General features: G+C 51.1%; 10 protein-coding genes across 10 annotated transcripts; 7 read left to right on the top strand and 3 right to left on the bottom strand.

Moving 5' to 3' along the window:
• Positions 1–45: 45 nt before the first annotated feature.
• Positions 46–2,108, top strand: PC9H_008121 (uncharacterized protein; the record flags this gene model as incomplete). Its single annotated transcript, XM_036777641.1, has 6 exons — positions 46–251; positions 306–380; positions 436–973; positions 1,058–1,437; positions 1,720–1,871; positions 1,930–2,108. 6 exons carry the CDS (start codon positions 46–48, stop codon positions 2,106–2,108), a joined length of 1,530 nt encoding a protein of 509 aa, XP_036631261.1.
• Positions 2,109–2,572: 464 nt separating this feature from the next.
• Positions 2,573–3,665, bottom strand: PC9H_008122 (uncharacterized protein; the record flags this gene model as incomplete). Its single annotated transcript, XM_036777642.1, has 3 exons — positions 2,573–3,298; positions 3,407–3,553; positions 3,609–3,665. 3 exons carry the CDS (start codon positions 3,663–3,665, stop codon positions 2,573–2,575), a joined length of 930 nt encoding a protein of 309 aa, XP_036631262.1.
• Positions 3,666–4,006: 341 nt separating this feature from the next.
• On the top strand, positions 4,007–5,152 carry PC9H_008123 (uncharacterized protein; the record flags this gene model as incomplete). Its single annotated transcript, XM_036777643.1, has 3 exons — positions 4,007–4,081; positions 4,508–4,775; positions 4,830–5,152. The coding sequence occupies 3 exons, from the start codon at positions 4,007–4,009 to the stop codon at positions 5,150–5,152; spliced, it is 666 nt and encodes a 221-aa protein (XP_036631263.1).
• A 605-nt stretch (positions 5,153–5,757) lies between these two features.
• On the bottom strand, positions 5,758–6,396 carry PC9H_008124 (uncharacterized protein; the record flags this gene model as incomplete). The annotated part of the gene is made up of 2 exons (XM_036777644.1): positions 5,758–6,158; positions 6,225–6,396. 2 exons carry the CDS (start codon positions 6,394–6,396, stop codon positions 5,758–5,760), a joined length of 573 nt encoding a protein of 190 aa, XP_036631264.1.
• Positions 6,397–6,955: 559 nt separating this feature from the next.
• Positions 6,956–9,040, top strand: PC9H_008125 (uncharacterized protein; the record flags this gene model as incomplete). The annotated part of the gene is made up of 13 exons (XM_036777645.1): positions 6,956–7,009; positions 7,058–7,113; positions 7,169–7,214; positions 7,268–7,367; positions 7,418–7,585; positions 7,640–7,791; positions 7,842–7,912; positions 7,964–7,994; positions 8,046–8,105; positions 8,155–8,260; positions 8,315–8,373; positions 8,429–8,909; positions 8,967–9,040. The coding sequence occupies 13 exons, from the start codon at positions 6,956–6,958 to the stop codon at positions 9,038–9,040; spliced, it is 1,458 nt and encodes a 485-aa protein (XP_036631265.1).
• Positions 9,041–9,449: 409 nt separating this feature from the next.
• Positions 9,450–11,679, top strand: PC9H_008126 (uncharacterized protein; the record flags this gene model as incomplete). The annotated part of the gene is made up of 13 exons (XM_036777646.1): positions 9,450–9,702; positions 9,760–9,963; positions 10,024–10,180; positions 10,238–10,382; positions 10,435–10,542; positions 10,601–10,668; positions 10,727–10,799; positions 10,857–10,878; positions 10,939–11,003; positions 11,064–11,118; positions 11,177–11,227; positions 11,288–11,543; positions 11,598–11,679. 13 exons carry the CDS (start codon positions 9,450–9,452, stop codon positions 11,677–11,679), a joined length of 1,539 nt encoding a protein of 512 aa, XP_036631266.1.
• A 1,645-nt stretch (positions 11,680–13,324) lies between these two features.
• Positions 13,325–13,769, top strand: PC9H_008127 (uncharacterized protein; the record flags this gene model as incomplete). The annotated part of the gene is made up of 3 exons (XM_036777647.1): positions 13,325–13,463; positions 13,516–13,661; positions 13,716–13,769. 3 exons carry the CDS (start codon positions 13,325–13,327, stop codon positions 13,767–13,769), a joined length of 339 nt encoding a protein of 112 aa, XP_036631267.1.
• A 463-nt stretch (positions 13,770–14,232) lies between these two features.
• On the top strand, positions 14,233–16,933 carry PC9H_008128 (uncharacterized protein; the record flags this gene model as incomplete). Its single annotated transcript, XM_036777648.1, has 17 exons — positions 14,233–14,459; positions 14,515–14,569; positions 14,625–14,735; positions 14,775–14,824; positions 14,884–15,023; positions 15,079–15,106; positions 15,167–15,266; positions 15,321–15,367; positions 15,422–15,447; positions 15,501–15,587; positions 15,648–15,704; positions 15,760–15,768; positions 15,822–15,901; positions 15,949–16,085; positions 16,132–16,180; positions 16,234–16,617; positions 16,670–16,933. The coding sequence occupies 17 exons, from the start codon at positions 14,233–14,235 to the stop codon at positions 16,931–16,933; spliced, it is 1,851 nt and encodes a 616-aa protein (XP_036631268.1).
• A 1,513-nt stretch (positions 16,934–18,446) lies between these two features.
• On the top strand, positions 18,447–19,455 carry PC9H_008129 (uncharacterized protein; the record flags this gene model as incomplete). Its single annotated transcript, XM_036777649.1, has 2 exons — positions 18,447–19,124; positions 19,174–19,455. The coding sequence occupies 2 exons, from the start codon at positions 18,447–18,449 to the stop codon at positions 19,453–19,455; spliced, it is 960 nt and encodes a 319-aa protein (XP_036631269.1).
• Positions 19,456–20,052: 597 nt separating this feature from the next.
• On the bottom strand, positions 20,053–22,008 carry CDH1_2 (substrate-specific activator of APC-dependent proteolysis; the record flags this gene model as incomplete). Its single annotated transcript, XM_036777650.1, has 2 exons — positions 20,053–20,376; positions 20,434–22,008. The coding sequence occupies 2 exons, from the start codon at positions 22,006–22,008 to the stop codon at positions 20,053–20,055; spliced, it is 1,899 nt and encodes a 632-aa protein (XP_036631270.1).
• Positions 22,009–22,010: the final 2 nt, after the last annotated feature.

The following is a 22,010-nucleotide window of genomic DNA, read 5'->3' on the forward strand; positions in this document are numbered from 1 at the left end:
TCTTTGCAAGTAACCCATACCGATACTCCCTGTCTGTGGGAGGCCATGGCAAGACGTCAGCCTTCTGTTACTTCGCTATCCAGATATGCGACGGGCAAGTCGCCGAACACTGATCTGTTTAACGGGAACAAGTCGAGGGACTTCTGCAATGCGTTCTGGGGCCAGGGGGATGCTGGGGTGAATGTGCTGCTCGCTAGGATGAGAGGTGCCGCACGCACTATGGATGAGCTGAGGAACTTCTGGAAGCAGAGGTACGTAACTCGCAGCTCTGCGATGGGGATAACTTCAGCTTCTTCCCTATTCAGGTCTCTCATAGAGGAGGAGTATGCAACGCGACTGGCCAGCTTAGCGAAAACGACGCTCGGAAAGGATGAGATTGGGTGCGTAGCGATGGTTTATCCAATGGGGGTGCTCGACAACTGATACTTCGTTCAGGGAGATGCGCGCTGCGCTTGATACGTTGCGGGCAGAGACCGACAACCAAGCGGGATACCATCTTGCTCTTGCACATCAAATTCGGAACGAAATCGAGGTTCAAGTCGCTGCCTTTTCGACGAAGCAGTCGCTGCACAAGTCAACGTTCCAAGTCCCTATCGAGAAGCGATTCAAATCCAAAATCACACATGAAGCTTATGTTAACAAATCACGAGAGAAATTCGAGAGTGATGTTGCGCGCATCAATGCCTTTACTCAATCGCTCAACGCCCAGCGTGCGGACCCGGCGACGAGCCCAAGAGACGTCGATAAGTTGCAGGCGCGGCTCACAAGAGCTCAGCAGACGGTTCAGGCTAACGAGAAGGATTACGCCGGCTTTGTGAGAGCTCTGAGCGAAATTTTACCGCGATGGGAACAAGAGTGGAAGGACCACTGCGATCGCTGTCAGGATTTGGAGGAGGAGAGACTAGATTTCATGAGGGAGAATATATGGGCATACGCGAACGCCGTTTCGACACTCTGTGTCTCAGATGACCAGGTACGTATACCCCACCCAATTTTGAGCCATGGTGCCACGAATCTCCAACTCACATCCGCCACTGCGCCACATTGTTCTTGACAGTCATGTGAGAAGATTCGAGTCGCTCTGGACGCATTCGAAGTCGAAAAGGACATAGAGAACTTTGTTCAAGAATACGGCACTGGAAGCGTACCACAAGACGCGCCAGGTCAATCCAACGGCGTAAATGGTACAAGTCCGGTATCCCACCAACCATTCGAGCGAGTTTCGCACCGCGCGAAAGGGAATCCTGAACCGTCTGATCCACTCCCTGCTGCTCCCGTATTCACACCGCCCAACGTACCCGCTGTCACTGCATCCCCTCCGTCGAAATATCCGCCGCAGCAACCACCTCCGCAATCATCACCACCTCCATTGCCACCCCAACCGCCGGCTCCTGCCCCTACGACTACGACTGCTATTCAGCAACCAAGTCAATCTCGGTCTACACCTGATCTCGGGTTCGATCGTATCAACGCACCGAATGGTCGCAATGGTGTGGATTTGAATGATAGCCGGTCTGATGCTCAGAGCGTACGTACGCAGGGATCGATAGGACGGGAGCGTGAACGGGACAGGGACAGGGAGGTGGAGAGGGAAAGAGAGGCTGAAAGGGACAGGGAGAGGGAAAGAGAGCGTGACCGAGAAAGTCCTACTATGAGGAGAGGTCCCACTGGCATGCTATCGGAGGCACCGAGATCCGTTGTGGATAGAGAGGTAGACAGGGAAAGGGAGAACGGAAGCACTCGAAGACCCGCCGGTGCGTTGTCCGCAGTTGAGCCGCCGAGGTCGAACTTGCCCCCACCATCCGAACCTTCGCCTCTCTACGAGGCAAGCCCTTCACTAGCAGCAGCCGACGTCCCCATCTTATTTTACGGTTCGTTCTCTTTCTCTCCATATATCCTCCTCTTGAGCTAATTTCGCGTCCCTATTAGTGAAAGCTCTGTATGATTACCAAGCCACGACGCCTGAAGAGTTTGATTTCCAAACGGGCGATGTGATCGCCGTCACCGCCACGCCCGAAGACGGATGGTGGATCGGCGAACTGCTTGATGAAAATAGGAGGGAGCCGCGACGTAATGTCTTCCCCAGCAACTTCGTTTGTTTATTCTAAGCCCCATCTCTCAACCTCATCTCTCCCATCTCCCGCCCACATATCCTTATTCCTCTGGGAACATAGGTGGAAATGTATATCTGTGAGCTTACATACATATGGCCTTTTGCTCTGTTTGTTGCCCTTCGTTCACTTTAATGAGCGGGTCCGTTGGTTTGTTGGTCTGTTTGCAGTGTATGCTTGTAGTTCAGACGAGATGTGCATACCTCCGTTGTCTTATACCTAGTCGATAATAGTATAATTTATCAGTTGAAGGACGGCGATAGGTTGAAAGGGCATTTCTGAACATGAACGTACGTTGACGACAAAGTATGTGATACATGTAAAATGTTGTAACAGGCAGGAACGATGTATGAGCAGAACGACATCAAACTAGTGGTAAGTATAGTACAACATTAGCCAGAATACCAGTGATGAAAAAGTCGAGGCGGAAAGAGGCACGGCGAATAAAAACCAAAAACCATTCATACATCACAGCAACTCAAGTCAATCGAGGAGGGCCCGATAACTCTGCTGTTCCCGTGTGTATGAGGCGAATTTTTGCTCTGACCATACAGGACCTGCTGGATAGCCTCTCTCCACAGTTCCTCCCTTTGTATCCTTGTTTCCCTCGTGACGTGCACTTGTACCTGCGATGCGCCTGACATTTCGCTCGCCCCTTGCTCCGCCAGATAGTCTACCTCCCGCTCGAAGGCATCCGAGTGCGAGAAGCAGTTTAGGCCCCCGAAGGTAAACCCCAGAGGCGAACTTGGACGAGTGCCTGAAGGTGTTCCTGGACGAGTGGAAGGCGTTGTGCTTGAACGGCTCAGCCGGCCGAGGAAGCCTGAAGCGCGGCGCTGAACAAGAGGGCGGATGATGACACGAGTAGATGTGGGCCGTTCGAAAATGATGACGTTCTCGGATGATTCTGTGCAATCGAAACTACCATCGTCTGACGAGTCAATTGTTGTGGGCGACAGAGACCGCGATGGGACGGATGAATGGCCAGCATAATCCGCTGGTATCGCTTCTTCGTCGACTTCGAGACCACCTGCCTTGAGCTGGATGGCCCAAGGCAGAAGCGCCATCTCGTCCTCCTCTTCGAACTTCGCGCAGCGGCTCGTAATCGGAGAGTTTGGAGGAGCTGCCATTACGGGCTGGTCGTCGGGTAGAAAGAGGTCTGTACAAATATTTAAAGCGGGTAAAAATTCCTAGATGAGGGTGGAGTGTAATAAACATCACATTCGTACATAAGTAGAGGCAGGCATGCAGCATGCAGAGTGCGCATGGTAAGGTAAATGTCAAACTACAGTACTCACCCTAGGTTTGAAGATGAGGAAACGACTTGCTGGAGCCACGCTTTCGTGCTCGTGTTCCTTAAGGGCCGGGGTGTTGGGTGGGGGTGCGTTGCTCACGGGTCCATCAATCTGAAGAACCTCGATGCTCGATGACGGAGCCATGATGATCTGCGTGTGTAGATTAAGCATCTAGCATGGTGGCTTGAACGTAATTACAACTCACTCGGTCTTCGTCTACATTCATAGATGCGTTGATATCAATGATCGAGTTGTCAGACATGCTGGTGGGGAGTTCTGCAAGAATCGTGGTCAATTGTCAATTGTCCACTTTATACACCTCCATACAATAGTTTTTGTGGTTAAACTGGTAGGCCACCGGACACTCATTGTGCTCTTCCACCATTGATAGATATCTAGAAATGGGTATCGAATATCAATGAGATGATCGTGAAGTGATCGTGAAGTGGCCATCCTCACCTTTGTGGGGTCAAAGAAGCCGCAGTCATGGTATTCGCGCGGAATACGCCTGTTTGTGTCAAATCCACATAAAGCCAGAGTTGAGGAAGTAACTGCTTAGTATTGTGTCCTAACACATCACCAAGTTCCAACCTCTAAACGTCAATGGCTGCTGCCTGTGCCCCCGTTATCAAACCGTCCCTCCACATCACTACCCCAGGAGGTCGAGTAACACGGAAGGTGCGCCCCTTGTTCAGGAAGGACGAGTAACTGGCTCAGGCTCAGGGCATCTAGATATGTCAATGGGTTACACCTATGTCGCCGACCACTTCCGACTCCGGGTCGTGCTGCTCAGATGGTGAAATTCCAAGATGCCACCCGGACGAGGATGAAGACACAGGCATCGTGTATATAGCTCGGCGGGTACGGGTCACTCTCGTTCGGGGAACACTTGTTCGTGTGCAGAGGTACGTAGTACTGGCAATCAGAATGCCTTCACCGCGAGCTAACGCCACATGTAGGTCGTGAGTCCATCTATGGCCACACGGCTGAAAGTATCAAACGTATCAGAGGTTTTATTTATGTATGTAAAGAATTGATTTGTACAATACCCTTGGTGGCTGTCGTGGAGATCGTTGAAGTTGGATGGACGTTCCTTTCTCGAAGATCAGCGCTAGTGCTCAGCCGGCGCCCTCCGCTGGTTTGAATATCCGCATGGATTCTCCAAGTTCCCTGAAAAGCGTATACCGGCTGGTCCTCCGCGCGTGTTCTACAGCCGTCTTGCATCACAGAGGCGCAACCAGAAATTTACGAAATTTATACCGCCCAATTTTTCGAAGTGCAGGAGCGGTGATACAAGAAATTCAATCCTGCGAGCCTCGTTCACCTCGCCGGCAAAAACTGGAGGCCTGGTTCACGGAATGGAATAAACAGAGTGCGCATTATCTTTATGTTACGACGTGATCTCACTAATTCTCCGTTCTCGCAGTCGATAACACGCTCTCGTTCCTTTACAACTCGAGTGTATCGCGAGGGTTACCCCACCAAATCACTCGCAATCTAGGGTTGTTGGTTCTTGGGCAGCAGCAGCGACTCAACTCGCAGCGGATCCTACCTTGGAAGCCAAATGCTCCACAACCAGAGCCGATGAAAGCAGGGAAGGTAGCGCAGCACGCGAGGTGGGAGGCCATGGAGGAGAACGCGTGGGCTGCGCTCAGCCACACCATCAAGATGGCTGAGGCAAGGCAGGGGTTGACTTTTGGCAAGGTCGCAGTCAGAGGAAAGATCTTTCCCAGACGCGCGGATACTTGATGCGAGTACACTCGCTGTGCAGGTAAGTGGCCATCGTTGATCTCGGGTGTCACTATTCCTCATTCGGCAGCTGTAGGAAATCATCGACCGGATGCGCCCATCCCACCAACATCACGGGCGTGACGGTCCTAGATGTTGATGTATTCACTAACTGATGTGGTCCGCTGTTACCCTCGGCGAAGTCATCGAACGAGTATTCCAAAGAACATTCACGATCTAGACGATGGGTGGCAACTACGCCTTCAAGCAATGTCGAATGATATTCATATTTTCACCGTGCACAACCTAGACGCGAACCACCTCCGTTGAAGCAGGTAACATCTATTACTGTCCTCCATGTGGTTGGAATCCCTCGTCCTGGCCGGTACGAGGTATTGGCAGATAGGCTCGAAGACCCACGGGCCTCCCTCTACCGTTGATCGGCACTCATTTTCGGGCGCGCTTCTCACTAAATGCATTGGCTATAGGTTTGTATAGTTCCGGAGTTTGTGATCGCATCGCCTGAACTGTGTCATTTTTTAGCATCGGGCACAGTGCGAGCGTCTTATTATACACTCTCATCAGACGTGAAGAAATTTTCTGAGCGCTATGCCCACAATCTAACACTAACTACTTTGGTTGCCCCCAATAGTCATTCGTGCGATCTTTCCGTCCGCGTCCTGTATCTCAACCTCTATATCCTGTGCAGCGATGTCCTCCGCTCCCCCAGCTTCCGAATCCTCTCCTTCCTTGTTCTCCCCATCACCGGCATCCAGGTTCATCATTCTGACCAGCCATGCTGCGCCCTCATCCCAGCCTGCGAGCTCGGCCTCGCCGAGAGGTGTACGACCGGCAGTGTTTTTTATGTCGATTAAGTCGATTCCAGGTCCGCCTTCAAATTTGACTAGGGCCTGGACGATCTCGAGATGCGCGTTCAGAGCGGCCCAGTGCAGTGGCGTTGATTTTGAGGTGTTCTGCGCGGATATGAGCGATGATGGTACAATGGGGAGCAGATATTGCAGTATGTCTAGAAAGAGCCTTTTAGATTTCAGCGGACCTCTCCGAGATGGGGATCGCGGGTTGCAGCACTCACCCAAGTGTCCATTGCCGCATGCCATGTGCAAGACGGTGTTTGCATTGTCGTCCTGGATAGAAGCCAGACCTTCTGCTCCGAATTGAGCTACAAACTGTTGAACATCTTGCAAGTCTCCATATCGACACGCCAGCAACAAATCTTCCTTCTCTTCATCATTTGGCGCAGCCATTGAGCGTTGTTGTGAGGCAGTGATAGATAAGATTTCGAGGAACTGGTATTGACCGTGGGAATTATTGACATAAGCACACTGTGATACTGCACTGGCGTTGCGTCGCAACTCTTGCTCTCCGACGGCGACCAAGTCGCCAAACACTCCGAATTTCGAAACGCCCAAGAAAAGCCACCGGAGAGGGTTTTGCTCGTCGGAGCCCTCAAGGAGCCAATCTTGGCTCCCCACTACGCCCAATGAAACACATGGCCCTCCGTTTCCCGGACATGGGCCACATGTCATACTTCCTTCCGGCCAGAGCAGAACTGATGCTCTTTCGTGGGTGCCATCATGTTCCATGTGCAACATGCTTACGCTAGGGCCCGTAACCATTTTTATATCGTGGACCAAATACCTGGATATGGTATATCATATGCAGCCACTTCTGTAATGCATCACCTGGTGCTTTCCAAGAATACCAGTGTTTGACAGTTTCTAGGCGATCACCCCAGGCAGCTTATTTAGCTCTGTTAGCCTCTTTGAGGTGCCTTCGGTCTTCGCCCACTTGTACCACTGCGCCATGTCCCACACATCTCCTGCTAGCTATCTCGTCTGGTCCGTCCTAGCTTGTTTAGTGAGTATTTTGGCTTTGTACGGGATCGTGTGCTTATAGCGTGCGCAGCTCGGATCGTTTCTGCTCTACCATTTGTGGTCTTTCGATAGATTCAAATGTCTGAAGTGAGTGCTCAGGAATTCCGCGTGAAGACCTGGGTGGTGAACTGTGTCCTCCTAGATGGAACAACGGGCCCAACTCGGGCGCGTTCAAACGTGTCATGACGGTACGCGACTTCGTCCAGCTCCCACTTTCCTACTACTCAATTCCGGATCCCAGTACTCGTATTTGCTCAGTGTACCGCTGATCGGCGGCTACGCGATTGGATTCACTGTTATCAAATACACAGAGGGCTATGTTATCTTTGGGCCGCTTGGTAGTGCGTATCCCAGCCACCTCTGCTCGTCGCGGTCTCACCTTCAATCACAGTCATCCCGAAGCCATGGCAGCTGTGGGAGCCTGCTGCGAAAGCGGCGATATTTCCCCTTACGCTGCTGTTCTCGGTAGGATGGGCCTGTGAGATGTACGCCCTCGCTTCTGTCGATCTTGTTGGGATGCTGACGCTCTATCCGCCACTAAGTGTCACGCATCTGGAAGGTACGCGACATTGGTTTTGAAAGCGCTTCTCTTTGATTCTGAGGATCTCAATAGAGCTCTGCTTCTGGCTCTTTCTCATCAACGCCGGTTCGAACCAACAGGATTGGTTCAGAACCTTGTACTTCAAAATATGGATGGTTGGGTCGGTGGTCGCGATAGCATACATGCCACTGGTGACGATATTCACGAGGCACGATCCTCTCAAGGTAAGAACATTGCATGCATGGCACAGGGTGCCTTGGCTGACTAGACGTAGTGCGAGGCTTATACGGCTCTTGCTGGTAGCCTCGGAAGTCTCTCGTTGACCTTGTGGTTTACCCCAGTGCTGTAAGCCTCGCATCATTCCACCACTTCTCCTGATATTGATTTGGCATGTAGATGGACGTTCCCTTCATTCCTTGATAACCTGGTATGTATTCAGCCCCGCATCCTCGATTGCAATGATTGAACGTCTTTTTAGCGCAAAGAGGGTGTGGATACTCCCACTGTTGTCCGCCTCACTAAATTCCACGAACTCAATGTATGACATCCTTCTTGGTCTCCGATCATTATGATTTATCGCTCCGCAGACCATACGCGTCATTTTCCGCTTCCTGTTCGTTGTCCCCCTCCTCATTCTGGGTGTGGATGGCGTACGCCCGCATAACCACATAAATGAAAGCATGTTTGCCACTGGTATGTGGTATCTCATCGTTCCTGTGTGTGTGGATTTGACGCGTGCCTGCTTAGACTTTTTGATGATGGTTGGCGGCTTCGGTTGTGCCATTTCCTCGGCAATCACCCTTGTCGTATGTGCATGTGGTCCCCCGCACTTTCTCATCTAATTCGTCCTCTACCTAATAGATATTCTTCCCTCGGTCTGTTGAGGGTGAGATTGCTTCACGCGAAGCCGCTCGGGAAGCACGGCGGAAACGACTCTACGGTCTCAGTTCGGGGATGGTTGAGTCGGGGATACACTCTCAATCACAGCTCTCATTGCCTCCGCCGCACCAGGACGCTAAGGCTCGTTTCAGCGGGAGCTCCTTCGGAAATAATTACGCCGAACAGACGGTTTCGCTGCCCGTCGTCGATCCGCGGCGAGACGGCTATAACCAGATGTCGCCGTCTTCGATGTCGAAATACACGGAAGAGGACGATGTTCCTAGCTTACCGAGGATTGTAGCGCCTCTCAGGCCAAATCGCCACCGACCGAGCCCGAGTCCAGACGTCGAAATGGATAGCATGAATCCATCAGCCATACGTTTGACGGAGGGCAATCTGTCCCAACACAATTTACGTGTGGGGAATGTTAATCCTATGGTTCACAACTTCACGTCGCCTATCGGTACGTCTTACTCTGTCCATATATTGTTACATCAGTTGCTGATAAGACAATATTTAGACCTGATGTATCAGCCAGCGCTAGGAAATCTTGACCGTGCCAATGGATCAAGGCTTACGTTCACCGCTCCTTGAGATATGTACGCCCGTTCCACTTTACATGTATCCATTACTATGGCGGTATGACAACTTTCGAAAAGTATCACTGTATAATATCGCGGCCCATATTTATTCTTTACCAATTCAAGCTAGTAGCATCATCATCAGTATGGCAAATCCGTTCTAACGATCACGCTTCTTGACTTCAAGATTGTCCAAGGTCGGCCCGTTGAGTGTTGTCAGCTGGTTCAGCAACTTCTTGCGATCACTACACCGACTAGCAAATTATCCGCTCAGCGTATGTTGGAGACCTTATACGGGAAAACACACGGTCCCATCGCATTTCTTGAATTCTTCACCATGTGTTATGCGAAGGACGGAAGCGAATCAGCATCTATAAAATCGGTCCCTCGACCAGAATAATCCCTATTCCTACAACCTGATCATGTCCGCCCGTAGGCGTTTATCTAACTCCTGCATCACCGCAGCTGTTCTATCCTTGCTCATCGGTCCGACGAATGGGGCGACGGTCTCCAGTACGCCAGCCCAAACATTCAGCGGCGTAGGTGGATCGGGGGCTTGGTGGCCTATGGATTTGTTTCACTTTCCGGAAGCTACAAGGCAAAACCTATCCGACCTCCTCTTCTCTGCGTCTGGTCTTGGACTCTCGAGCTATAGGTGGAACATCGGTGGCGGAGGTAAGATGGCCTCCGCGCTATTTCAGGCTAGATAAGCTGAAGTCATTCACACGTAAGGCGTGAATGTATCGAATCCGGTCCGCGCTCCTGAAACTTTCTATGTCGCCCCGGGAGTCTACGATTGGAACAAAGACGCGCAAGGAGTATACTTCCTGAACGCGGCGGCGCAGCGTGGAGTACCATCTCTAACAGCGTTTGTAAACAGCGCCCCGGCGCCTATGACCGCTGGCAAGACCAGCTGCAACAGTCAATTTGTTACGGGTGAGTGCCGTATCTAGGGATTGGATCAACTTGTGATTGTTTACTCGATTCGTTATGAAGGCAGCGGCGCAGCCTATGGGACCTTCCTCGCGGATGTGCTATCCCACTTCAGGGGTCAGGGGATCAACATTAGCTACATATCACCCATGAATGAGCCAGATAGCAGCTTCGGGCCGTCTCCCTGCGGACAAGAAGGGATGGAAGTCGTGCCTAATCAGTATGTATCAATCCGTTGAAGATGGCATGATATTGATCTACGCTATGCACTATCTAGGCGTGCCGAAGTTGTGAGGGAGTTATACAACGCGTTAAGTGTCAAGGGGTTACAGGGGACAGTTGGAATCCTCGCCGATGAATCGTCCTCCTTGGGTAATGCTAGGAACGAGTATTCTTCCTGGTTGCCTCAGGTGATTAACCAGGTCCGTCTACTCTACTCCCGTGTGTAGTTTTGTGGAAATAACGCGAAGCTAGGTTGCCGCTTTGGTTCATCACACGTACGATTTCCCCTCCGACGATTCCTATGCCTCGTACATCAGCAATGTCAGAAGTCTATTCCCTGGCAAAACAACGTGGATGTCGGTGAGATCCATACAACTACCATACGAAAGGTACCGGAGTATCATGGGCTCTCATGCAGGAGGTGTGTTGCTCCCTGGGAAACGCGGATGGCAGTGGGAGAGGATGGTCGCAAGGGTATGATCCAACGTGGGTCTTCCCCCCAGTTTTGATACGCGACGGTACTGATACGCTCCCCGAACTTTAGGATCAAGAACGCGTTGATGTTTTCGGGAATGGTTTTTCAGAGTTTTCTCGTTGCCAACGAACCTCACTACGACGTAAGTCACTGCACCATACTGGAATCGTATCTGGAGAAGGCTGATATGTGATGATAGTTTTGGACGCTGGTATCAAATGGTAAGTCGCGGTTCTTCTGACCAGGTTCATCAGGACAGGAACATGTCATATGATGAACAGGAATTGGATGTTCCCCTCTCAACAATCCATCTTGCGTCAATAATCCGAATTCTGCTGGCTGGACCGTGAGTATTCGCCATCCATATTTGCAGAGATCGTCTTTCATTGACCGCTGCGATGGGCAGGATGGCTTGATATATTATGACAGTCAATACGCGCGGAATGGCAACTTTCAATTATGTTAGTGATAGCGATGCATTCTCGACAGAGCAGTCCCTGACAAATATTCGCCGCCTAGACCTCACAAAACATTTCTGGACCTTCAAGCACTTTGGCAACTTCGTCAAGCGTGAGCAGCACATATCTATATCAGTTGAATAATCATATTGATTGCATCCTTTTCAATCAGCTGGAAGTCAACGTCATGAAATAACAGGCTCAGATGCGAACAAATCAACGCTGGCAGTTTCCACGTCCACTGCATATAATATCATCGCGATGAATCCTGGCAACTCCGACACGACGCTGACGCTCACGTTCCCAGATGCTACCTGCGCGGGCCAAGCCTTCAGAACATCTGCTAGCGAGGACTTCGCCACCGTAGCTGGTGCAACCAGGAGTGGCAATAATTGGGTATTATCTCTTCGCGCGATGAGCCTGACGACGTTTGTATTCAACAGAAGGTCTTGTTGATGCCAATATGCTCGTACTTTGCCTAGTGGGATCGTACTCGCCGCTATTGTTCAGGTCTCTTCATTTTCATTACCCCGAACGTACCAAATTGGGCTGGTAAAAATGTAGGTAATGCAGGAGTGAATCTTACATCGAGTAGATCATGGCGGCTGTTGAGGCCCAAGATATGTTCTGTCTGGAGGAAGGGGGGCACATGGACTTAGGGACGGTCTCCTGTCCATATTCCGAAGCTCGAAGCTCTCCCTCTGCTTGAGCTACTATTTCTTTTACATGAATATCTTCCCGTTTCCGTGCCTTGAAATCATCTCCCCTATTCAACGGTGCAAGCTTTACTTTCGGAGCCGGCATTGCGACAAGACTTTCCAGAAGTTTGGAGCAATCTAACATATGAAGTAGGACGGCCCCAACGCTGCGGGTCTCATCGCACTGTTTGAGTGTCATTCTAATCAGAAAGGTAAAAATGAAAGGTCCCATCGTAAAGCAATCGTAAAGGGTACGTCTGCGGAGTGCCTCGTTGATGCGCCTTGTACAACACGAGGCCGATTCCTACATAGCTACAATGCCCCTGTAAGTTTCCCGCGAGCTCGCTACTACCACTGAATACTGATATTGATTAGTGACTTGCAAGCACACAGTTTTGTGCAACATCATTGTTTGACCAATTCGGTTGGACTGAGATATGGCTGTTACATGTGAGAGCGGTCCCGGCTCGCCTCCGCTGGGTCTCTCGCCCGACGTGGGATAATAATAAAAGACATCGTGGGGCGCTATTCCTTTCCCATTTGCCTTCAGTCTTCAGGGATCATCCCGAACACGTACTGCGCTAACGCACCCACAGTGCAGGTAAGCACACCACTACTCGTGTACGAAGCGGTTGCCGTCTTTCCACATTGTTGGGGTCGGAACAAGACACCACGAGTTACTTCAAATAGACCGTTGAGCTCGGTATTCTCTCTTCAGCTACCCATCTGCCATTCTCTCCAAATCCGCTGAGCTGCTCTCGCTTGCGCCCCGCTGACGACCATTGTATATACTGTACACCAGTCGTGAATCGCGATGCGCGCTACAATTGCGATTTACGAGCACCCGGACTACTCTGACTCGGAGACTTCAGGCTGAAGGGGAAAGGAATGTTGTACGCTGCAGTAGGCACGTTAACATTGGCGGTGGCTGGAGCCATCGCAGCCTCACGGTACCCCTTCTCTGACGTTGGAAAGCTCAAGATCATGAGGTGGGTATGTTGCCCTACGTTGCATTCGTCGTCCGTGTACATGCTGACTAGAATTGCCTCTAGCTCTTAATTACCCCGCCTACCTCACTATTTCTTCATTGATATCCGTCATTGTCTCATGGCGGCCGACTCTCTCGGAGTCTCACATCACGACCATCACGAACACGACCAAGGCTTCCAATCATATTACTACGGGCATGTTTACCTGTTGCCAAACATCGTCTGCTTCACCATCCGCTTCATCAGTCCACATTGTCCGTGGTTTTCAGTGTAACATTATTCGTTGTATATCTGTACTATAATATCCCACTCACGACTAAGGCCATTTGACGGCAATGCCCGATGCTTAAAAGCCCGATGGAGGCTCTCCAGAGTTCCCCAGGTGCTAACCCAAGGCGACTTTGAGTCGGAAATAATGAACGAAGCCAAGATTACTCTTGCAACTCATACGAGTTGCCCCTGATCGACTCCTGTTTGCCTCTGAAGCGCCCGGGCCGTTATTTTAGTTCTTCGACCCGATCTATGAATCGCTTCAAACTTGTATTCTTTTCTCCTACTAAAGACACTGCCCGCTTATTGAGTGCGTTATTCTCCAAATACCCAAATAATGTAGGGAAGATAGGAAATTACGAGCAATGCGCGTTCGTCTCGCGGGGGACTGGTTCGCGTCCAATTCCCTCGTTTGGCCGAAGTAAGTTGAAGCTAGACTTCAGGACAATTCAAGCCTGTTTCCTCCGCGAATCCGACGATCGGGTCTTTGGAATGCGTCGAGTACGTGGAAGAGGACCGCGTTGAGATTCTGGTCCAAGATCAAGGTCGGGGCGAGGAAATGAAGGAAACTATCAAGGCATTGAAGGAGGTGGGCCATAATATTCTGGCTTCCAGCTTGTCTTATTACAAATACTGTATGTAGATACACCCCTACGAGGAGGTTGCTTACGATGTTTATAGGCTTGAAGACTTCTGAAGAAGGATGGTACGGGCCTCATCACCGTCCAAGCTTTGGTTAATCATTATCTTCTGCAGGATTGCACTCCATTTGAATTCCACGATGATGATAAAAATACTTTGCGCTGTACTAGTGCTTGCTGGAAGCATGGCCAGACTACAGCTTGTAGGCCTTAGCCTTGATACACACGAGATCGAAGCGAATATCTAGGGGGATCCAGGACCGCTCCTGTGGCTTGAATACGGATTTCATCAGCTTTAGAACTATATTCAAGGGGTATTCAACTGTCTTTCCTTCTGAAGCTAACGAGAAGCACGCAGAATCGTCTTATCATATTGTCGGTCCCGTTTGCAGCCAAACGGACACATGCTTTCGGTTCCTCAGCACGCTATTCCACATGCACTCCCCGCGAAGTATATAAGTTCGGCGTGACATTGTGCCTGTCGACCGACGTTCATCGCCTCGTCCCAATCCCCGTACCATGTTCAGAAATAGAGCCCCGTTGCTCAGTTTTCTTTTGTTGTGCATATCCTCGGGGGTTCATGCCTGCGGTGACCATGAACACGGGAAGAGGGCCCTCCCGTCGTCCCCGCTGACTTCTCCGAGTCGACCACTGGAGTGGGGTGACATCAACATTCTTCATACCACCGACACCCATGGATGGTTGCTTGGGCATCAGAAAGCATCGTTCCCTGAGCCCAATTACAGGTAAGTCTGGGTCATGGCGTGTATAGCTCGGATCTGATTTTCACATGTCCTGAAGTGGTGACTTTGGCGACTTCTCGTCATTTGTGTCTCACATGAAAACGATTGCGTTGGTGAGTACATACATGTTGGACGGAGGTCTCCTTCAATAGGACTGATAGGTCACAGGAAAAGGACGTTGATCTTCTGCTCGTCGATTCTGGTGACATTCATGATGGCACGGGGCTCACTGACGGACACCCTCCTGGTGGAATTAACGCCCACGACGCAAGTAGCCTTGTACTATGGTACTACGCCTCACTAACAGTGCACTTCTAGTCTACGAAATTCCTCATGCAATTGCCATATGATGTCATGGCAATTGGCAAGTCAGTCGCACTCTTGAACATCAGTCCCGAAGCCCTTTTATGACCATGTCTTGTTGCAGCCATGAGTTATACACTTACGCTAATACCCTCGATATGCACACCAACTTCGCCCCTCAGCTCAAGGGGCGATACTTGTCATCCAACGCAAATATCACTGTACCTGATAAACACGGAAAACCAATCAGTGTCCCCGTCGGCGGTAGGCCTAGTTTTTGCCCCAAATTCGAGGTACTAACGTTGTACCTTGTCCCCAGAACGCTTTGCGAAATTCAGGACACGGAAGTCAGTTCTATCAGAATCTCCTGGTGACATATTCAATACTCAATGGTATCAATCTTTCAGAGGACGCCGTATTACCGCGTTTGGTGTGCTCTTTGATTTCACTGGAAACGACAAAAACACCACCACGCAGAGAGTCTCCGATATGGTAAAAGAGAAATGGGTAAGTCGTCCCCTTCCTGCGGGTGTTAAGCGACCAATATACCTTTCGCCATAGTTCCGTTATGCGATCATGGAGGAACCCGACGTTTTCTTGCTCGTTGGGTAAGTTATCTCTCTAGTGCTAGTGAAGCACACGCAACTCACCTCGAATGCTAGACATATGCCTGTGTCAGAGGACAATTGTAGGGAAATTGTCACCGGGTGAACCATAAGCTGATGTTCATTGACACACTAGGGCCTCTTGTCGTTGATGCGATTCGAGCCGTTCATCCTACAACACCCATTATGACATTTGGAGGCCACAGTCACATCCGGGACTGCAGTAAGTTTCCACTTGAAACGGCATCCATCTCATGTTGTTTACTCCGCTACTCCATGACAGTTCAATATGACGGCCATAGCATGGGAATCCAAAGCGGAAGATATATGGAAACCATTGGTAAGTACCACACTTTAGGCCTCATAGACCTCCGATGCTGATGAGAGATATTCAGGGTGGATGAGTATGTCTTATCGGAGCGCGTCCCCTGTTCACCACTCATAAACCTACAAACAGGTGCCAAGTTAAGTATCAAGCAAGAAAAGAACACCACTTTCAGTCGTCGCTACCTTGATCCAAACCGGGTCACGTACGAAGTAAGACCTGCCCTGGCATATCGAGAATTTCTATTCATTGGAACCAGTATCATGCAGGCCGTTCTGGGGCTAAATTCGATACCTACATGGGAAAGAAAATAACTCGCGGCTTGAAGGCTCTTGCGCAACGCTTCAACCTTGATTTCCTCTTCGGCACGACGCCTCGCGATTATACCCTCAGCCAGTAAGGATCGCAGTGCTGAACGGTGCCCTTTCTAATGCAAATACAGAGCGCCCTATCCTTCTGAAAACTCACTACATTCCCTATATATTGAGGAGGTAAGTTCACATCAATATCTTGCATTCACTTGACCCAAACAGTGACACCTCAGGCTACTCCTGGGGCCCTGTCTATCAACAACACAAGGGCAGACATTCCCCGCCTTTTGATATCTAATTCTGGCCTTTTGCGTTTCGACGTCTATTCAGGCCCATTCACGAAGAATGATCAACTCTCAGCTTCTCCTTTTGCGGATAGATGGTTGTATATTCCCAACGTCAAGCTTTCAGTTGCCAACCAGGTTCTCAACTCCTTAAACCAAGTAGGGGAGGAGCATCGTCGCAGCCTGGAGGAAGAGGAAGAACGAGCGAAAGAACTTTATGCGAAAGGAGAGATTGATGCGAAGTTCAAGTCCTGGTTGGAGGAGATGGATAAACGGAATGGGCCTGAACGGCGGGCTGCTGGGAACCTAACATTGGGTTATGTCACGGAGGATGTGAGTAATCGGGTTATATCATACTTCTGACTTCGGCTGAAACTGCTGCCAGTCATGCCCTGGGACTGGAGATGACACTTTGCACGCCCCTCTTCCCTACCATCGCGTCCCCGATTTCATCCAATCCCGCGCCCCTGACATCTCTCCTGATTCCCCTATCGACCTAATTTTCGTCGACTTCATCGAAAAGCAACTAGTCGGGATCTTGAACCGGCTACAGACCGACAGAGCGTATGCTTCTTCCGATGTTCAAGAGTACAGCAAAATCCTCACTAATGAAGTCCTTGGGGTTTATGCCCAAGGGGCCTGGAACTAGTCGTGCAGCTTAGAGCGGATCACAGTACTTATTTTGCAGACACTTACAAGGTTTTGCATACTAAATTGAACATGGTGATTTTTCCTACTGCTCGTCTACATCGAGTTTGGCAAACATCATGACTATCACACTGAATCATCTATCGATTGGAACAAGGTATGTCTTCATACTTTCCGCCCATCAACCGATCACAAAGGTGATACTCGAATTTATGGAGCACCTCATCGAGTTTCCTCATATCTGATATACCATATCGAGGTGCACCAGGAGCGTATGCCGTTGGTAGCGTGGTGGCCATCTGAAGTGTCGAGTAGCCACCGGCCGAGCCGCCATGGACAGTTGCGCGAGCAAGCCCATTTCATCGAGTTTCAGGACAGATTGATAGGCATCGTGGATGTCCACTGAGGCAGCGAGATCGAGGGGCGAGGTAGCAACCCCAATGCCGGCTTAGCGTCGGGGCCTATGTACAATCGGACGAAGAACTGGTCGTCCATTCTCGTCCAAAACCAGCTCGGTCAGCACTGCGTCAGAATCCACGGGTTGTCCAAGCATTGCCACCTTGCTATTTCCGTCTCCGTGCACGTACTGGATTTGGGCGTAGGGGGTGGGAACCTCGACATACGTACCCTTGGCGAGATCGCAAACGTAAAGAGTGGAGCGGGCTTGCCGGAATGAAAGAAACGGCGCGGTGGTGCTGTTCAAAGCGCCAGAACCGTGCCTTGTCAACCACCACTGTGGGCAGCCGAACTCTTCCTCGATTGGCTTAGGAAGGATGGGAGATGCCTTACCAGTAGCTGATGAGCCGTCGAATGTATTGACACGGGTTTTGATAGCCACTAACGTCGCGAATAAAGAAAAGTGCGTTGTTGGAAGCCCAGCCGCGATCTTGAGCCACGATGGAGCCGTATTTCCTAGCGACAATAATTGCAGGACCAAGAGAGAGGTGCTGGGTATCCTCCGTTACAAAGCATGGTGCTACGGCAATTTCGAAGCGAGGCAAGGCAATTCTGGGTGGTACCTGAGAGTTGGTCGGGAAACGAGGAGAATGAAAAGGTCGAGGGAGCGAAACCCAAGTCCCGTATGCGGCGAGTCCATTTTGTCTCATTGGTCACTGAGTCCACCGCTACGTTGGGCTGGGTGTACTTGTACGACAGTGTCAAGTCTTCACAAATGCATCCAGGGTATTCGTCCGGGCTAATCGCGGCGTCGGTCTCGTTTTGTTCGAAGAAGTAAAAGGCGTGAGAAAGCCTTTATCCCGACAAGCGCCGTCCTAATAAAGCGCTAGTCCAACGCTCGTCGCTAATCCATGGCCACGAGCTAAACTAACGAAAGGCACAGAACTACCCATCAGTTGGTAGGCCAGTATGAGAATAGCACCGAGTTATATGTCGAACCTGTCGGTGATGGGCTATCGATTGCGCTAACGCTCGCCTCATAAGCAACTTGGCGCCTCTCGAGACCATTCCTACCCCCCTCCGTCGTCTCTTGCACTTGAGCCTCAAGTACAAACACGATGTCCGCGCATTACCCAGCCTACTCCCACACGTACTCTCCCCCGCCCCCTTTCAGCGCGCTCGATTTTTACAACCAGTTCCACCGCGATCACTCTCACTCCGACCTCACCCTCCCCCAGTCAAGTCCGTACGCTTCCCCCAACCTGGCCGGCCGATACCTCAGCCGAGGCGCCTCGATTTCAAAGAATGTCCCCGCCGATAAACTGCTCGAAGAGAAGGGAACGGAGAAAGCGGGCATGAAGGAGATCCCGCTCAACTCACCGTCCATCCATGCTCAGCCACCGCACTATAGGCACAACGACTTCGAGTGCCAACATGGGCACAGACAAGGGGGTAGCGGCGCATGTCCCTACGCCTATCCCTCGCATAACCTGCGTTCGTACGGCGACGGCTTCGACTATGATGGTCCCGACGCCGAGAAACGGTGCCACTCCGACCGTCTTCGAAGGATCCTCCTCCCTATCCTCGTCGTGCTCATCATCATCGTCGGAATATTCACTTTGAACGCATGTCTCGTGTCCTCAGGTGTCATGGCTTCGTGGGGGGATTGGGACTGGAAGGGGGTGGGTGAGTGGAAGGGGATCGTCGGCGAGCACCAAGGAGTGGTGGCTACAAGCGCGAATAATGGCACCCACCTGGACATCCCGGTGCCTCAAGGTACTATCGCTGTATCCGCGGTGATCAACCAAGCAACAAAGACTTGAGTGAATCCATTGTTTCGTCAAGACGCTGGGCTTCGGGGACAAGTTCGATTACCTTGCGATCTCGTTGACCCCTGTCTTCCGTCAGCAACGTCGCATCCAAACCGCCATGATGTTGAATACCAGTGTCCGCCCCGTCACTCTCGGCCCCCATACTCCCTCGAATCCAAGGATCGCCCAAGAACGGCTTCTGAAGTATGTCTTCTGTCGCGTAATTCTTCCTGCCTCTACAAAGGGGAGAGAGCGATCAGCGAAAGATATTCAAGGTCCAAAGCGGGGCCGCGATGTACATATGCACATGGAGTAGAATTTCACAGACAAATCAATACCAATAAGACAAAGCGATGCGTGAATGTACATACGTATATAGTTTCAAGCGTTATTTACTGTTTACATAGACATAGAGACAAAGACAAATCGAGAGAAGAAAAACACAAATCGAGAGTCAGGAGTCAAAGGACAAGGAATCAAAAGGAAAAGGACAGAGACAAAATGGGAGATGGGGAAAACGGGGAAAATGGAAAAGGGATGGGAAGATAGAGTCGTCGTATGAGTATGAGCACATTGACAGATTAGGGATGCGAGTGTTGTGTAAGTAGAGTTGATAAATTATTGTGTTGATGTTGTATCGAGCTTGAATATGTTATGGGCATCGAGCGCGAGCTACGAAGATAGCGGCTGCAGTGTTGGCAGGCATTCGCTAGTCATCGTAGCTCGTTTCAGTGGTCGTCAATGAGTGTGGCGACCAAATGTCAGAGGCCCAACGGCGTCGTCTTCAGTGCCGCTAGCCCGTCGGCTCGATGCGATAGATACGTCGTTCATAAAAATCATAAATGGAAGCATTTCCACCCTCCGCCCCTCGGGAAATATTCACACCCCTCCCCCTCCCCCTCTTCCTTCCCCTTTACCTGATGAGCTTCCCATAGTCCAATTGGCTGCCCGGCTTCTCTTCTCGTCCGACGGTGCTATAGCTCGTGCCTCGCCCGCCGCTCGTCTTCGGAAACGCATTCCAGAACCTCAACGTCTCATCGCCCGCGCCAGTAACTATCGTCTCCCCGTCGGGGCTCATCGCTAGATACAACACACGGTTGGTGTGTCCGGTGAGCGACGCGACCATGTTCAGCGTGGGGTACTTCCATATACATATCTGGTTCTGAGCGGTGGTAGAAGAAAAGCCGTGCGTGGACACAAGTTCGTGGGATGTCAGCGACCAGATAAGGTTGCAGACCTTCGTGAACGAACATATGAACACCTTAGAATCACAGTATTATCACAAGAAACTCACCTGGCTGCCCGTATCAAGCTCGCTAAGCATTGTCCCATGACCAACATTCCAGAACCGAATGTGCTTATCCTGCGTCCCCCCACCCGTGGCCAGCACGCCGTTCACGTGCGGATCCCAAGCGAGTGCTTTCACGGCCGCAGTATGTTCGTGGAACTTCCAAAGCGGCGCGATATCGCCACTTGACATACCCTCGTCGGCGTTGGTAGGATAGTTGCTGTTGACGGAGGTTCCTGCGGACAACACACCCGGAGTTATCGTTGAAATCGGGTTGAAGGTCGCCGTGTTCATGTTGAGACTCGATACCGAAGATCCAGTGGATCGGCTTGACGTACCGCCAGACCTTCTGCTTCCTCTCAGATCCCATATACACACCTTATTGTCGTTGCCCCCACTCGCAAGATTGGCTGAGGCAGCCCCCAAACTTCCTGAACTCGCTGAGCCGCCGCTTCCATCACCACTCCACTTCAAGCCACACACTTCTTGTTTATGCCCCGCGCACTTTCGGAACGGCCGTTGGTCTTGTATTCGGACATCGCGATGATGAACCATACGGTCGCGGCTTCCGGAAGACAAGATATGCGAGTTCCAGGCGAGAGCACCTATCCGCTGGCTGTGTGCATTTTGGTACGTTCGGAGAAGGCCAAGTGTAGAAGCGTCGTAGATGTGCAAGCGCCCTGAAAGCGTACCGATTGCCAATGACGTCCCGTGTTGCACCCACGAAACCGAGCTGACCGTATCACCCTGGGGGGCCAGATCACAAAGTTTGTTGACAGCTGCATTGTGTGCGGTCCAAAGATAGACACATGAGCCCAGCCCGACGCCAAGGACGTTGGTGCTTGACCAATCGACGAGGTTGAGATAAAAGTCGTCAGCGAGTTCTGGCGCATCAAGCACTCTATAAGGCGTCTTGCATACCGAGCGTGGTTGCCGTCTGGGCGAAAGGAGGAGGTCGCGGGATTCCGTGCGAACGGGGGACATAGAATACGCAGAGGAGCTGGGTGAGTCGAGGACACGTGATGTATTGGGGGTAGTCGGTCGGGATGATGGAGAAGAATACGCGAAAAGGCGCTTCCTTGTTGGGGTAGTCGGTGGCACCATGGATGGTGCTCGAGCAGGAGAAGACGGCCTGTGTGGCGATGGAGGCGTGACCTCGGTGTGTAGTATACTGTTGAAGATGGAGTTGGCTTGTTCTTTCAAGGCATCGGACTCTGACGGTATGATTCGCGATTTGGATGGCGTCGAAGGACCGGCGTCGCCCATCAAGTGGTAGGATGTACGCATATCGCCCGCATCACGCGATGGCACAAATCTGTCGCCGTAGTACTCCCGCTTCGACTCCTTCCTTTGCCCCCGCGATGGGCTCGGAGGCGGTTCATCAACAGGGCTATCGGGGCCGTTGCTGCTATCGCTGGTGGCTGAATTGGCGGTCAGACCTGGTGTAGAGGATAAAGATAGAGGCAATCCGAATATCGGATTCACTCGAGGTCTGTTTCGTCGGTGTCCTTCTTCTTCTATCGTGTCTTGCTGCGATGCACGAAGCCGTTTGCCAAATGGCGAGTTTTTGAGGCCGGACATGG

This window comes from Pleurotus ostreatus (assembly GCF_014466165.1).
Source record: "Pleurotus ostreatus strain PC9 chromosome Unknown scaffold_5, whole genome shotgun sequence".
Taxonomy (NCBI): Eukaryota; Fungi; Basidiomycota; class Agaricomycetes; order Agaricales; family Pleurotaceae; genus Pleurotus; species Pleurotus ostreatus.